Here is an 18,096-nt window from a genome sequence, read left to right on the forward strand (position 1 = left end):
TTACGATGTCTACTCGTAACCCGCTTTCAATCATTCTCGATCAAAACAAATTGACTGGCCCTAACTATCATGACTGGTTTCGAAACGAAAAGATTGTTCTGAACTCCGAAAAGATTGTGTATGTGCTTGATTAAGAAGCCACCAAAGGAGGCGGCTCCTGATATCAGTAGGACTGAATAGCTAAGCTTCAAAAACATTGGGACCATGATCTTCAAGCTAAGAGCTACATGTTGGCTTCTATGTCGAATGAACTTCAGAGGAGGTTCGAGGAGGCGGTGAATGCTGCTGACATTCACCTTCATCTGAAAGAATTGTATGTTGTACAAACTCGTTCAGAGAGACATGCTACTAGTTAAAGAACTCATGACTACACGCTTGTGAGAGGGGACTTCGGTCCATGAGCATGGTGTTAGGATGATTGGGCTCATCGAGAAGTTGGTGGGACTCGACGTGGCTATTCCTAGTGAGCTCTCGACTGATATTCTCTTGCTGTCTTTGCCTGCCTCGTTCGATAGATTTGTGGTTAATTTTAATATGAACAAGCTTGAGGCCACCCTTGAAGAGTTGATAAATATGCTTACTAATTATGAGGCCACAATTAAAAAGGAAAAGCTTATTCTTCTAGTGGGTTCTTCGTACGTTACGAAAAATAGAGCCCCAAATAAAGGCAAGAAGCGTTATGCCCCTCCAAAGAAGAACAAGCCCAACAAGAAGCCATACAAGAAATCAAAATCGGGGCCCACAAAGCATGACAAGTCAGAACAAATCTGTTTCCACTGCAACAAGCCTGGACATTGGAGGCGTGATTGCGAGGAGTATCTAGCCCAGAAGCGTTCTGGCCTTGGTATGTTTTATATTGAAGTTAATGTTTCTATTAATTCCTCTTCTTGGGTATTGGATACCGGATGTGGTTCTCATCTATGCAATGATTTGCAGGTGATGGGAAGAAGCAAGAGGCTTAGAGATGGTGAGACCTTTCTAAGACTGAGAAATGGAGCAAGAGTTGCTGCCACTACCATTGGAGACTGTAGAACCTGTTAAACCAGACTACGTATAAGCCATGCATAATTACTATTATTTAAATTAAAATGATCTTTTTATGCATGAGGATATATGTTCATTCTTTTAAAATTGGTTGAGTTATGATTATTTATTTTACGCAGTAGTTTAGTTATTATCTTTTCAGTTAAATAAGCGAGGCCGGGCTGGAGTTGGAATATTGAGAAAAGTTTAATAATAAGAAAATATTCCTGAAGTTAATTTAAGATAAAGAACAATTTATTTTAATGAAAAATAATGTGTAGGGATTTAATTAATTAATTGGAGTTAAGTAGTAAATAAGTTCCCTTATGTCCAATAATTTAATTAAAAGTCTAAATTAAAATGTATGACCAATTGAGATAAATTAATCTAGGCTTATTTTATTTAAGAAATTGTAACTTAACATGTTATTAATTTATTTTAAAAAATTAGCCATGCATGGAAGATAATTACTATCCTTAATTAATTTATTAATTCACTAAAATACATAATAAGTGTTTAAAACTTTAAAGAAATAAAATTCATAAATTAAGCAATATTTTCCACCATTTATTTAAGCAATTTTCGGCCACCCTTTAAGGATTTGGATTAAGTTTGACAACTCATTTTTTTTTAATTCTTTTCCTTATCCATTCTTGGTAGATAATCCCCTCACATTTAATCACCAATAATTAATAATTAAGCAATTTTTCTACCCCATTTTGATAAGAAACAATCGGTCATCACCCCATCAAATCTCCCTCAATCCATCAATATATGATATAATTTCCTTATCTCTCAAGCACTATAGGATAGAAGGATTTGATTTTCCATTTGAACTCTCCATTTATTTTGCAACTTCCTCATTCATTCCCTAGCCTTCCCTCCTCTCCATTTTCTCGAAAATATCAGTAGCTAACCTTCAGAAAAAAAAATCGTAAGGAACACTAGAGAAATAAGAGGAAAAACAAGTAAGAAAAGAGAACTCCGTCTCCGTCGCGCCGCGTCCGTCGTAATAGTTTGTTTTCTTTTCAAAAAAACTCTAGGCATGTATATATGTTTCTTTTCTCTTCAATCAAGCCATATAAATAATTTAAAACAAAATATGATCATGATTCATGGAGCAAAAACCGTAAAATTGACAACAAGTTTTATAAAAATTCTGCACAGATTTTTGGCCCTTCCTTGCACTTCACGTTTGGTATCGTTTTTGTGGTTTCAGGGTCTGGCTCAGTTCTAGCCGCTCACGACTGCATCTAGACACGTTATAGAGTGTGTTAGGAAGGTTTTAGCCCATTGTCTTGAGCCCCTTTTCCCCCAGCAACACGAAATGACAGCAACTCTCCATAGTGCATTTTTGAGTCTCGATTTTTCTATGGTTGTTGTCTAAGGTGTGTGTTCGAACCATGGCTGTCCTAGCGGCCATAGCCATGGTTAGAACCCTCCCTTAGCATGTCTAGGGTTTGACAAAGATGGCTTTTCATGGCTTGGTTCATACTCCCATCGGTTTTAAAACAAAACAAGACAAGCGCCCCCTTCGATCCCATTTCTTTTCCTGCGTGTGTGGTTTCGACTTTTGGGGTTTGTGTGGATCTTGGTTGGCTTTTTAGCCCTTATCCATGGTTCACACAATACCTCATGATGTCCAGATTGAGCCATGGTCAATCGTATGGCCATTGGAATGATGAAAGACAGCAAGCGAACCAATGCATCACAGTACAGATTTTTGTTGTTATCGGTTTCAAGTTTCGATTGTCTTGGGTGTTGGCTTGGATTGTGGTTGGCCTAGGGCCCTTAGCCATGGTTCAAACCATACCTTAGGATGTTGGTAAGAGGCTCTGGTCGGTGGTTCAAGCCCCAATGGCCGATAGCCTTGATAACGAAGCAAGGAAGCACAGCAGCTGCTGCTGCACTCTTTTTGACAGTAGCTTGAGCTTCGGTTCAGAGGCTTGTTCCAAGTTCTTGGTTGGCTTTTAGCCTATGGCCTTGGACTGGACAGTACCTAATTGGGTTAGGAAGGTCATGTTTTTGGCCGTTTGTGATTTGGTTAAGTTTAGAGGTCGTACGAGAAGTTACGGTGAGATGTGCCAAAGTGACTCTCGAAAGAGCGTTTCATGATTTTGGCCTCCATGCACAATTTTCGTGTACTACAGCCCTTGATATATATTTTCCAGTATTTTAGGTGTATTTTAATCATGACTAAACTGATGGCTCGATGTTGGTTCGGGTTGGCACGGAGTCATGGTTAAATACTAAGTTTTTTGGGCGTAATTGTCTCGTTTTTGGCTCGGTTATGATATGTTGGTCAAGTTGAGATTATTTGCATGTGTCTCATGTTAGAATTAGGTCGCAGCGAGCCTGGGAACGATCTAACTCATTCGATACAAAAATGTGATTTTAATTATATTACGTGCATAAAAAAAATAGAAAATGTTTATTTTTGAGATATATGCGATATGTCTTGTGGCCACCTCACGCTTATGGGATTATTACTTCACCCGGTGACTTACGACCGGTTCATGTTCATGTATGGGTACGGATATCTAGTCTAAGGGCTATGATGATCTCTACCGCCCAGTATACTGTAGTTTAGTCTGATCAGATGTGCATGTTATGTTATAATATGTTATGGGCCACTTGCGTAGAACATTATCTCAACAGAAAATTATGATATGCTATTTTATGACAGGGCTCTATCGAGCAAACATTTTACGTACGATTTTTCAGATATGCACGTATTTATAATTATCCCTGACACGATTTTTACCTCACGCTTTACTATATGATATCTTTACATGGCATGAAATTTTATGATATATTTTACTTGTTATTCACGATATATGCATGCTGAGTCTTTAGAATCACTAGACTTGATTGTTGTAGGTAATGATGAGGTCGAGGCCAAGTCCGGGGACCAGTGAGCTAGCTTGGGTCGACAGTAGTAGGAACCCGAGGACCTCATGTTTATCATTTACTATTTTTGTCCAAACTCAGTTTTTACTTTGAAGAATTATTTTAAGTTGTGGTTTTGAAAACATTATTTACTTCCGCTGCTACTTTAAACAATAAATCTTTTATCAGTTTATTTATGGATGAGCCATGTTATTTATTTAAAGAGAAAAATTTTAAATTATTTCGCAAAATTTTCAAAAACGAAATGCGGGCCTCTACAGTTGGTATCAGAGCCTATGTTCTTGTAAAGGGTTGTACTACTACTGATCTAGAGAAGCTCACGAAGTCACGTCTTTGGTCTGTAAGTTTTACGTTTACGCATTTCGTTTAAAGCATGAAATATTTTTACAGCATGTTTCCATGAAATGTTTTATGATCAAATTATGATTATGCAGTATTTATTTAAAATTTAAAGAAATAATAGAAATTATGCATGTTAGTTACGTATGGGTTATGTATGGAACAGTATTGTAACGTCCCCGAAAATTTAAAAGTCCACGCGAAACACATGCATTTGAATTATTAAATTCTCCTGTATTTTTTATTAAATGTTTTAATTTCATTAATTAATTATGTTGTGCATAATTGCATGTTTAAAATATACTTTTCTACATGATTGCATTAAAATATATTTTTAAAAGGTTATTCGAGTTGCGATCGAGGAACGGAGACCGAGAGCTGAAAAATAGAAAATATTTTTATTGGTTAATTGTTTTAATTATTTAAATTAAGGGTGATGCTTTTTCTTATTTTTTAAAATAAGGGGTTTTTAGATTATTTTATACGCTGGGACGTAATTTTTATCGGTGTTGGATTTTAATCAAAAATACAAACGTAATGGCAACCCGGCTAATAAATTCACAAACTTATTTAAGCAAAATTATTTTTAATATTTTAATTAAATACTAATTAAGTACTAATGGGCCTAATTATATGCTTAATGGGCCTAGGTCTAATTAGTAATTAATTAACTATAAAATATATTAAAAACCCTCCCCAAACCTCATACTTTGACACGTCTCTTTTCTGATATTGCACCCACCAAAACACACGGCACACTCACACAATTGAAAGGGGATTTTCGGAAAAAGCTTAAGGGAAATTCAAGCCAAGGTTCTTGTCCGTTCTTCGCAAATTGTCAACGATTTTTCGAGCGTATTTAACGCAAAGGCACGCCATATTTCTTTCTTTCAAATATCTATCACATCATAATATTTATTTGATCAGGATTTGAAAGAAAACATGACACACAATTGAAATTTCGTAACTATGTGCATATAGGTTTCAAGCTTGTGTTATTTGATTCCAAAATCATGTTTTATTATTGTGGAAAGGGCTGCCATGATTAGGGGATGTTTAAGGGTTGTTTTCACGCCCAAGGGGTCTTAGAACACACAAAACATGCTGCAAACAAAATTGAATTGAGCTGGAACCGAAGGAAATTCAGAAAGATGAAGCCGTGAGTTCTATGGCTTGTACAAAAAATTCAAGGGACTTGGCTAGGGTGCATGGGGGCTTGGGGCTCGACCAGGTCTGGGGGTTGGGTCCTAAGGGTCGTGGCTAGGTCCTAGGAAGAGTCCTAGCATGGCTAGGACTCGTGGTTCAGGCTGGGGAGGAGTCCATGAAAGTTAGGACACTCCCCAAGCACTTCTCACGTTCGGTTCCTGTACAGGGGGCTGCGGCTCGGTTAGGGGCTGGGCTAGGTGGTCTGGCTGATGACTTGGGACTGTCCAGAGAGGGGTAGGAAGGGTCAGGCCTCGTGGGGGCTGGAGCAAGAGTCCACACGAAGCATCACGAACGAACGCAGGGAGCTAGGGAGGGGCGCAGGTTGCTGTCCTTGATTTAGAAATTTTGTGTGCAGGGTCCAGGGGCTGGGTTGGTCTGGGCTTGGTCTGATCGTGGTCCAGGGAAGGTTAGGGTCGTGAGGGGGCAAGTGGTTGAGGGCTGGGAGAAGTCCTAGGCTAGTTAGGAGTCATATGGATCATGGGAGTCTCACACACAAATCGTGCAGAAATATGGGGCGAGTTTCAGAAGGGTTTTGGGCGGGACAAAGATGGTTTTTCGGGCTGGGCTTACACAGTAGGGTCCCTAGGTGGGTTGTCTCGGGTTTGGCTCAAGGTGGCTCGGGCGTGGCTCGAGTAAATTAGGAGATGGCTCGGTGCGTTCGATAAGGTGTCAAAACGAGAAATTAAAAGGTTAAAATTGAATCCATGGCTCCACGGGGGTGACTCATGACTTGTAAGGGTAGAAAAAATCTTAAAAATTCTATGTTTAAATTTGGGATCAAAATAATGATTTTTGGATTTATTCAGGATTTAATCGTCGCACGAAACGCTAATTAACGAGTTAATTGAAACGCCTAGTTTTAAGCCTTATAAAATTATGAAAAATTAGAGTTAAGCTTAAAGAATTATTAGAAGTCTAAGTTTTTAATTTGAGAATTTTATATTAAGGTTTGGTTTAATTCGGGATTAAAACGCGTTAATACGTCTTATTTAAATATTAAATTAAAAGTTCTCGATTTAAGCAAAATAAAAATATGGAAAAATTCATGTAGGCTTAAATAATTATTTGGGACATGTTAGAGTCATGAAATCAAGATAAAAGTCGAAAACATAAAATGTCGAGTCTATGGGTAAAACGGTCTTTTTACACTTAAAAATTAGTAAACGTCATGGCAGTGCCCTGAATGCTGTTTTATGCGCTAATATGATTATTTTTTTACAGTTATGGATGTTTGTGGAATTTTTATGTTAAAAAGGATATTTTAAATGTTTATGAGATTTTATATGTTAAAATGATATTTTAAATGTTTAAGGAATTTTATATGGTTATGATTTAATATGTAAAAATGTTATTTTAAATGTTTTGAGGTTAAAATGTCATTTTAAATGTTTATGAAATGTTCATGATTAAATTATAATTTTTAAATGTCTATTTGATTTTTATGATTGAGGGAAGACAATTAAAATACATGTTGCATGCTTGGTTTCAAAATGAAAAATGCAAATATTATTCATGATTTTTCTAAAGTGATGGGAATGAAAAATGTTGAAGGAAGTGAAGTGATTGTGACTAATTCGTTAATGATGGCGATGTCGTGAGGGTGATGGTCCCAGTGGGAGCCCGACGATCGTGTTTCCATTATTACGAATATGAGGTTATGAGGTTTGAGGTAAGAATGGGAATATCGTGAGGGGAGAAGGCCCCAGAGGGAGCCCATTTATGGGAGAAAGCCCCAGAGGGAGCCCCGACGATCGTATTTCTATTCGATCATGATAGGCCAAGGCTCAGTTGACCAGTGAGAGTGTCGCTGATGTCCCCGCCTGCCCAGTACTGTGGTTATATGTAGATGGATCCATCGATTTTCATGTCATGTTGAGGAAAGTCACAATTAACGATCTGAATTCAACAAAGGAAAAAAAGGAAATGTTCATGATTATGTTTAAGGTTTTATGTCATGTCATGTTGAGGAAAAAGAAATTCATGTTTGCATGTCATGAAAATGTTTATGTTTAAAGTTTTAGGCATCATGAAAATGTTTACGAAAATGATTATATTTATGCATCTTCATGAAAACGATATTATAAGTACAAGTATTTTTCACCGTTATATGTTGACTGTATTACGTATTACTCGTTATAAAGATTATGGTGTGTTGAGTTTTTAGACTCACTAGGTATGATGGATGCAGGTGAGTTTGAGGGAGGACTTGACGGGTGATTTGACTGGACTGAAGGCGCACACAACCCGAGGACCAGCGCTTCTACATTTTCCGCATTATGACTTATGACTCATGCTTTATGATTAAAGATTTTTAAGATTATTTATTTATGCATTTGAGAGATTTTTGAGAGGTTCAGTATGGGCTATTCTTTTCAAATTATTTCTTTTTAGGTTTGGTAAAATAGTAGACGATTTTACTCTATGACTATTTCACTTGAATTTTTAAATACTAGTTGGTTGAGGTTTTGTTCTAGAAGGGCAAAATATTTTATTAAAATATTTTAATAGTTGGCCGAAATTTTAAAAAAAATTTCTAGTACTTTTAAAGCAATAAAAAGGACAGACGTTTCAGTTGGTATCAGAGCAATGGTTCTGTAAAGGGTTGTGCCACCATCAGCGCCGGAAAGATCAGTCGTCAAGCCTCAAATTTGTAAGTTTACATGCTTTATATGATTTTATGATGTTACCTGCATAATTATATGAGTTATATGTTCACGTCACATGTTTAATAGCATTAGGAAAATATATTTTTATATGCTTTGAAAATTTTTATACGTGATGCGACATGAAATAAGAAATTATTTGATTTCAACGCATGTTGGTTTCGTGGTGGAATTGGACTATGTTGATTTTTGGGTTTTAATATTGACGTTCTACTTTTTTGGTTATAAGTTAATCGTGAATATTATGAATGCTTTATGGGACACGTAGATTTTATAAGAAAATATTTATGACTTATGGTTACTAGTTGAATTAATTTTTGGGAATTACTCATAAATAATAATGATTCGAGTATTTATAACGACATTGGGAGTATAGAAATGTATAAATTGAGATTTTAAGTTTGATGAAAGGTAAGATTGGTTATAGGAATTGATTTTTAGGTAAATAAGTTTAAATTTTTCAAATTATGTAATGAGAAATCTGTAGAAGGAAATTAAGAATACAAAGAGCTTTTGGGTTAATCGTAGGATTTTTGAAATTAAGGACCAATTAAGATAATTTTTGAGGAAATTAAGAATTGATTTTTGCAATTGCTAAGGAATTTGGGAACTAATTTAGCAATAAGTGATAATTGAATGGGTTAAATGATAAGAATTTTTGATAATTTAGACTTTTAAGAATATTTGGAACTTTGGGATAACTTAGGTAATAATGTTATAAGGAATGTTAATTAAGGGTTTTCAAGGATGAACCGATATTAGGCTTGAAAAATCTAAGTGTTAACGGATGTGCTTGGGATTTTAAGATTGAAATTGATAGGTTGATGAATATTTTGGGTATAAATCAGGAAAGTAATATATGATAAGTATGGTCAGTCATCTTTTTATATATTGGGATTTTAAGAAAAAAATGAAATTCGAGGTTATAATAGAATATCACTTAGTCATTATAGTTTTTTTTAAGTTGCGAATTGCAAAATAAGGATTTAGAAGAAAATTTATTTGGGATCAAGGGGACATAAGGACATTATAGAACTTAAGTTTGATCAGAGTAGCGCAGCGGAAGCGTGGATTTTTGGGATACTATAATTAATTCTAAACTGTATTAAGGATAGGCAAATTTCGAGGACGAAATTCAATTTAAGGGGGAGAGATTGTAACGCCCCGAAAATTTAAAAGTCCACGCGAAACACATGCATTTGAATTATTAAATTCTCCTGTATTTTTTATTAAATGTTTTAATTTCATTAATTAATTATGTTGTGCATAATTGCATGTTTAAAATATACTTTTCTACATGATTGCATTAAAATATATTTTTAAAAGGTTATTCGAGTTGCGATCGAGGAACGGAGACCGAGGGCTGAAAAATAGAAAATATTTTTATTGGTTAATTATTTTTAATTATTTAAATTAAGGGTGATGCTTTTTCTTATTTTTTAAAATAAGGGGTTTTGAGATTATTTTATACGCTGGGACGTAATTTTTATCGGTGTTGGATTTTAATCAAAAATACAAACGTAATGGCAACCCGGCTAATAAATTCACAAACTTATTTAAGCAAAATTATTTTTAATATTTTAATTAAATACTAATTAAGTACTAATGGGCCTAATTATATGCTTAATGGGCCTAGGCCTAATTAGTAATTAATTAACTATAAAATATATTAAAAACCCTCCCCAAACCTCATACTTTGACACGCCTCTTTTCTGAAATTGCAGCCTTCAAAACACATGGCACACTCACACAATTGAAAGATGATTTTCGGAAAAAGCTCAAGGGAAATTCAAGCCAAGGTTCTTGTCCGTTCTTCGCAAATTGTCAATGATTTTTCGAGTGTATTTAACGCAAAGGCACGCCATATTTCTTTCTTTCAAACATCTATCACATCATAATATTTATTTGATCAGGATTTGAAAGAAAACTTGACACACAATTGAAATTTCGTAACTATGTGCATATAGGTTTCAAACTTGTGTTATTTGATTCCAAAATCATGTTTTATTATTGTGGAAAGGGCTGCCATGATTAGGCGATGTTTAAGGGTTGTTTTTACACGCCTAAGGGGTCTTAGAACACACAAAACATGCTGCAAACAAAATTGAATTGAGCTGGAACCGAAGGAAATTCAGAAAGATGAAGTCGTGAGTTCTATGGCTTGTACAAAAAATTCAAGGGACTTGGCTAGGGTGCATGGGGGCTTGGGGCTCGACCAGGTCTGAGGGTTGGGTCCTAAGGGTCGTGGCTAGGTCCTAGGAAGAGTCCTAGCATGGCTAGGACTCGTGGTTCAGGCTGGGGAGGAGTCCATGAAAGTTAGGACACTCCCCAAGCACTTCTCACGTTCGGTTCCTGTACAGGGGGCTGCGGCTCGGTTAGGGGCTGGGCTAGGTGGTCTGGGTGATAACTTGGGACGGTCCAGAGAGGGGTAGGAAGGGTCAAGCTGTTAGAGTAGATGCCCTGCAAGCCAATGGTTGGCTAGGGAATTTATTGACTCAAGTGTAATAAACAATCTTTATTTTAATATAATTTAACTTTTTATGGTCTTGTTATACTTTATATGTATACCATGCAAACAACATAGATAAAGTCCTTGATTATGTTTTAATACAAATGAATCATAATTCGATGTTGAAACTCATTTGTAAACACTGCATATTCTAAATTTGTTCCTAGTCGATTCATCCGCCTAAAATAGGGATAAAGGCCGCTTGAGCTCGAGACTAGCATCTGTGATGTTGTGTACTGCGTTTCTTGGTAAGGGCATAGAGATGTCCAAACATGCAGATGGGTAGTCATATGATGATTATACCGAACAACCCTCCCTCGGACTTTCCAAGTGGTTATCATTCATCGAGAGGATAAATCCGTGGTTATGATTGTACACCATTAGTCCTTACGACTAGGGACAACCCAGAGGCTCTATATGCTAGGGCTGTGCTTTGACTCGTTTACCGGCTCCAGGAGAGTCATCAGGTGGCGAGGTTGGGTACAGTTGCGACGCGTATAGGAGCCAGTGCATTGTTGTCGGGGATTCACCGCTCACCTACGGGTGTGGATATCCTATATGATCTGATGAAATAATAGTGCATGGAATCTCTGGCCAGAGTACGAGATGTATGTTAGAGAAAGAGTTCTCGAATAGTACGCGCGATGCCACTATTATAGTTCTCGAATAGTTATCGAATTAATATGCAACCCTCGATGAACCAATGGTTGCAGATTCGATCGGGATATATGAGATGAAGGGACCGTACTGTACGTTAATCATAATTGACTGGTTCTTGCAGGAACTATCAGTGATACCTAGGGGATCATGGGACGATGCTACTAGACGCTCTTACCATGATCCGATGGGTGCAATCAGAAATGAGTTCTGACATTCTTGATTAAGATGTTGATGAAAAGAATGGGGCTAACTAGGGTAAGCCCGAATAAAGGATTATGTCCTGAATCACAAAGAGTTGTGAACCCACGGCTAGCTGTATCCCTGAACCATTGAGGGTTTTGAGAGAATAAATTCAAGAAGTTGAATTTATATTATATAGTAAATTCAAGAAGTTGAATTTATGATAATTAAATTTTGAGAAAATAAATTCAAGGAGTTGAATTTATAAAATTTGAGAATTTAATTTATTAAACTCAATTATTGGGTTTATTAAATATTAAATGTTGGAGGTGATAAAATTCAAGGAGTTGAATTTATAATTTAAATAATAAATTCAAATGTTGAATTTGTAATGTATTTAATTTATTAAACTCAAAAATTGAGTTTATTAATTAATAAATTAAATATGGTGGATAATATGGGCTTGTAGGAGTACAAGTCCAACATAATAAATAATTAAAGTTTTAATGGGCTTTGATTAAATTAATTAAACTAGTTGGACTAGCCCAATTAATTAAATCAAGCCCATTAATGTTAATTATGTAATTATGTTATTATTTTATTATAAATAATACTTGAAAAACACTAAACCTAGCCACCACAACAAAAGGATACGTGAGCCTCCACTCAATCAAAGAAGAAATCGGCCAACTTTTGAAAAGAAAAAAAATTATTGTGCCGTCTCTCAATTATTTTCTCTCCTACGCAAAATATCTTCAATTTTTTTCTAGTGCAAATTGGAAGAGGAACACACTATCTAGTCGTGGACTTGATAGGAGGATTTCTTGAAGAAAGTTCGTAGGGATTCATCAAGAGCTATCTCCGCTAACCCCGGAATAGTTGGAGCCACGTGATTTAATCACCAAAGGTATAAATTTCTAACATCCTATGAATGTTTTGTTAAACCATACGAGCGCCTAAAGCAATATTATTTTTTTTTCAAAATAAAATAAAAATTTTAAATCTTCTGCTGCGTTTGGGCGTGTAGAAAACCAGATCCAACAGTAGTATCAGAGCAAAAGTTTTTTTTTCTAAATCGTATGATTTTGATATTGAATAATTTACTTCTAACCACACAAGAAAATTTTTCAGAAAATTTAGCACCACGAAAATTAATTTTTCCAGATTTTCGAAATAAAAAAAAAATTAAATCTGCCCGGAACTGTTCCGGGCAGTCCGTGCGCGCAGGGCCGCGCACGGCAGCGCGCAGCGGGCGCGCAGGCGTCCGACGCCTGCGCGCACCGCGCTAGCGCAGCGCCGGACGCCTGCGCGACTAGCGCAGGCGTCCGACGCCTGTGCGCTAGGGTGCACAGGCGTCGGACGCCTGCGCGCGGCGTCGGCGCGCCTGTGCTCATTCTGCGCGCACAGGGCCGCTGCCGCTGCCTGAAACGTTAGGACAGCGGGCGGGCAGTGGGCGGGCGGCTGTCCGGGAGCGTCTCGGGAAGCGTGCTGAATATTGGGCTTGAATTGTTTGGGCCTAGGGTGCGATTTTCTGAATTTTCAAATTTTTGGTAAAATTGATATTTTTGAAAATTTGTTCAATTTTTATTTTGGAAATTAATTTTTGAAAAATTAATCATTTTCTTGTGAAATAAATAATTAGAATATGATTTTAATTATTTATGGTAAAAATGAGTTTTACAAGAAATCAATTATTATTGATTTAATTGGAAATTAAATAAAGGGGTTTATTTAATTTATTAAATTCTTTAATAATTGTGGTGGTTAGTGATAAATTATTAGATATATGATTGATCAGTTAATTAAATTTGTTTAATTAATTGATGTTAATATTTGATATTAAATGCATGAAAGATGATCGAGAGCCTTGACCAATGTGTTAAGTCTATGTTAGGATATTTTACTGTTTTATTCGTTTTGTTAATATTTGATATTATTAAAGTGGGCCTGGTTTATGGCCCGTTCCCACCCCATGAGATGTATCCCTTATGTGCCCTGACTATTTAAATGTAATTACTAGAAATAGTGGGAGATCAAGACTGGAAGATGGTGGGCCTGATGATCAAGATGAAGACATGTAAAATATTGGAAGCTTTTGTAATTGTTGCATTTGCATCCCCGGATTCACCTAGGTTTGGACCTGCATCCATGTATGGCTCACATGGATCTAATAGTGTTGGCGATCGATCATCCTTAGTTATTATTGAATGTCATATTATGATATATGCGATATATAGTAGTATGCATGTATGTATATTATTAAATAATATAGTTGCATGAATCCGGCAAACATACAAACTTGTGGCACACGATTTTTAAATTAAAATGATGAGACATTTTTAAAATTAAAATCCGTCATTTTAAATATGATTCAAAATTTATATCAAACCGGAAAAGTAAAAATTAAAAAAGTTTAATTTTTCCTTGCCTTCCATCAACCGTGGTTGCATGTTGATGCTACCCGTGGACAGTGTCTGGCTCATATTATTGGGGAGGCATGTACGCCGGAAAGCTGTGACCTCCACCGGACATATGATGTGAATTGAGTGGAACTCCTATGACTTCGGCTCATATTTTTGGGGGAACTCATGACGACCGTCTACTACAATTCAACATTGATGGGTTGGTTTGACACGCGAAAATAAACGACGTCATATTATTGGGTCCTTATTAAACGTGATGCAAAACACACGGAGGTTGCATAGGGATGCAATTGGATTCTACCTTTCAGAAATTATAATTGGCTGATATTATTCGGGATTATAATTGACTAATTGGACTCTACGTGCCCACTAAGGAAATACGATTTACCTTTTTCATCAAAGGGTGGTGGAAATGTCAAAATAGTGGGAGGGAGATTTATAAAATAAAAATCCATATTTTATATCTTAAAATTATTTTAAAATAATCAGCAACCATTATTCTGTTTCCGTATCAGTATATTTTTGATTTCGTCACATAATCAATTTTTATTATTAACAAGCTAATCGAATCTAATTTTCAAGACTGGTTGGGCAAATTGTTCTGAATTCAGAGAAAATGGCATGCACACTAATGTCAATCCTGTTGAACTGACAAAGCATGCAAGATGGTAGGACCATAGTATACAAGCTAAAGTGTAACATGCTCGCTTTTACGTCAAATGAACTGTAGGGACACTTTGAGGAAATTTTGAATGCTGCTGACATTCGAATGCACGTGCAAGAGTTGCATGGTGCATGAAACTCCTACAAGGATGCACACCATTTTAAAAGCTCATGACTACATGCATGCAAGATGGGGCTCTGGCCCATGAGCATGATGTACATATGATTGGGCTTATTGACGATGTGGTGGGCCTGGAATATGTGATTCCTAACGAGTTACTAGGTAACATGAGTTTGTTGTCTTTCTCTTCCTCATTTGACGGGGTTATGGTGAACTTCAATTTGAATAAGATAGATGATAGCCTTGAAGAGCTAGTCAATACGCTTATAACTTATGAGATCACCATAAAACAGGGAATTGTTTTTCTAATGGGCCTCTTGTCAGACAAAAAATAGCCCACAAGGTAAGGGAAAGAAATGTTCCGCCCCTCACAAGGAAAACAATCCCAATAAGAGACAAACTCTGAAAGACACTTAAAAGGCCTACAAAGCCCGATAAGTTAGAACATATTTATTTCACTGCAAGAAGTCCGGACATAAGAAATTATATGTGCCAGAAATGTTCTGGAAATGATAAGTGAATGTCCAAGTAAACATGATTTCAACAAAAACCAAAAGAAAGTTAGATGATCCAAATCCAACACAAATATGTCACGCTAGACTAGGTCATATTTCCCAAAGAAGGATGCACAAGCTAGTGGGAGAAGGCATGTTTGACTTGTCAGACATAAATTCTCTACATGCTTGTAAGTCCTGTCTAAAAGGAAAAATGACTAAGACTCCATTCAATGGAAACGTGGAACGTGCACATGGTCTACTGGATTTGATCCACACAGACGTTTGTGGCCCGCTAAGTGTTAGCACAAAATATGGGCAATCCTACTTCATTACCTTTACTGATGACCATTCGAGATATGGGTGTGTTTATTTGATAAAACACAAATCTGAAGCATTTGAAAAGTTCAAAGAATTCATATCTGAAGTAGAAAATCAGCAAGAAAGAAGTATTAAGGCACTTCGATCTGATCGAGGTGGAGAATACTTAAGTGCTGAATTTTTGGGTTATCTAAAAGAGAATGAGATTCTCTCACAGTGACTCCACTAGCAACACCACAATTGAATGGTGTTTTTGAACGTCAAAATCGAACTTTGATGGACATGGTTCGATCTATGATGGGATTCACTGAATTGCCTACATCGTTTTGGGGCTTTGCGCTTGAAACTGCGGCAATGTTGTTGATAATGTCCATACTAAAGAAGTGGATAAAACACCATATGAGATATGGATAGAAAAAACTCCCAAATATTCTTACATGAGAATATGGGGATGTCCTGCTTACGTGAAGCAGACAGTGAGAGACAAATTGGATAGTAGATCTACTTTGTGCTACTTTGTAAGATATCCAAAGAATTCTGTTAGATATTATTTCTATCATCCCAATGAAGCAAAAATGTTTGTTTCAAGAAATGCCGCCTTTTTGGAAAGGGAATTTCTATTAGATAGAAAAGGCAAGATGATAGAACTTGAAGAAATTCAAGATACTCCCTCAACTATAGAAGTTTAACCCATTTCCCAAGAACCAGTAGTTGAAGTACAAGCTCCTAGAAGGTCTGATAGGGTATTAGACCACCTGCAAGATATACGCTTCTTCATGAACAAGGCCATCTTGAGTCTTGTGTTGGATGTGATCCAATGAATTTCAAAGAAGCAATTTCTGATACTGATTCAACCAAATGGCTTGAAGCCATGCAGTCAGAAATGGATTCTATGTATTCAAACCAAGTCTGGACATTGGTGGATCAACCTGGGGAAATCGTTCCTATAGGGTGCAAATGGATCTACAAAAGAAAGCTTGGGGCGAATGGGAAGGTAGTGACCTTCAAAGCAAGGATGGTTGCAAAAGATTATACTCAAAGGCAAGGAGTTGACTATGAGGAAATTTTTTCACCGTTGCTATGTTTAAGTCCATTAGATTACTACTAGCCATAGCATCATGGTATGACTATGAGATATGGAAAATGGATGTAAAGACTGCATTCCTCAATGGAGACATCAAAGAGGAAATTTATATGTCTCAACCTGAGGGATACACATCAGTAGGAAGTGAGCATAAGGTATCAATATATGGTCTCAAGCAGGAGTCAAGGAGTTGGAACCTCAGATTTGATAGCACTATCAAAGTGTTTGGTTTTGCTAAGAATCCCGAGGAACCGTGTGTGTACAAGAAAGTTAGTGGGAGTGCAGTGACATTCCTAATACTTTATGTTGATGATATCATGCTCATTGGGAATGATGTAGGATTACTGCAATCAACTAAAGTATGGTTAGCCAGTAAATTCTCCATGAAAGACATGGGTGAAGCATCCTACGTATTGGGAATACAAATCTATAGAAATAGATCAAATAGGTGTTAGAGTAGGTGCCCGTCGAGCCAAGTGTTGGCCGAGGGTTCATGATTAAACTCTATGTATAAACAATCTTTATTTTAATAATATTTGAATTTATTATTTTGGCACTTCTTTATCTGTATACCCATGCTAGTTGCATAGATAAAGCCCTTGAATATACAAATAGTAGAAAGAATATGAGATGCTCATATGATGAGTATCATGAAACTCATATTTGGAATACTGTATATTCTAAAAAGTTCCTAGTCGATTCAGCCGCCGCTAAGAAGGATATAGGCCGCTAGAGTTCGAGACTAGTATCTGCGATGTGAGTACCATGTTTCATTGGTAGGGGACATTGTGATGTCCGAGCATGCAGATAGATGCTCCTTGTAGAGTGCACTGAACAACCCTCCATAAAAGGACTTTCCAAGTGGTTCTCACTTATCGAGTGGAAAAGTCCTAGTTTATGGTTGTACACCATTAGTCCTTATGACCCGGGACAACATTGAGACTCTATGTGCTAGAATTACACTTTGACTTGTTTACCGACTCTCATGGGGTCATCAGGTGGCAAGGTTGGGTGTTCTGTCGAAACATATAGGAGTCGATGCATTGTAGTCGGGGATTCACCGCTTACCTTCGGGTATGGATATCCTATGTGTTCTCATGTATATGTAGTTTGAAATCTCTGATCAGAGTATGGTGGTAATTAAGAAAGGGGTTTCTTAGATTACACCATCGATGTGAACCCACGGCTAGTTGTATCAATGAACCATTGAGGGCCACACAAGTAGTAGCTTTCGAGATCCCGTTGAGAAGTAAAAATAGTTCAATGTGTTGAACGGCTTATAAATGAGTTTATAAGCGTTGAGAAAAATAGAAGTATGACTTCTATGAGAGAAATGTAATTTTAATTTATGAATGTGTTCCTAAATTAAAAATAGGCCAAGTAAATAATGTATTTGAAAATTGTGATTTTCATAAACATTATTATGGACTAAATTAAATTAATTCAAGTGTTGAATTAATAAAACACTAGTGGGCCTAGTAGAGTTCAAATAATTAAATT

General features: G+C 36.5%; 1 protein-coding gene across 1 annotated transcript; it reads left to right on the top strand.

Annotated features, from left to right (window-relative positions):
• Positions 1 to 414: 414 nt before the first annotated feature.
• LOC142509700 (uncharacterized) lies at positions 415 to 962 on the top strand. Its single transcript, XM_075619580.1, has 2 exons — positions 415 to 844; positions 937 to 962. The coding sequence occupies exons 1-2, from the start codon at positions 415 to 417 to the stop codon at positions 960 to 962; spliced, it is 456 nt and encodes a 151-aa protein (XP_075475695.1).
• Positions 963 to 18,096: the final 17,134 nt, after the last annotated feature.

Source organism: Primulina tabacum, chromosome 1, assembly GCF_025594145.1.
Source record: "Primulina tabacum isolate GXHZ01 chromosome 1, ASM2559414v2, whole genome shotgun sequence".
Classification (NCBI taxonomy): Eukaryota; Viridiplantae; Streptophyta; class Magnoliopsida; order Lamiales; family Gesneriaceae; genus Primulina; species Primulina tabacum.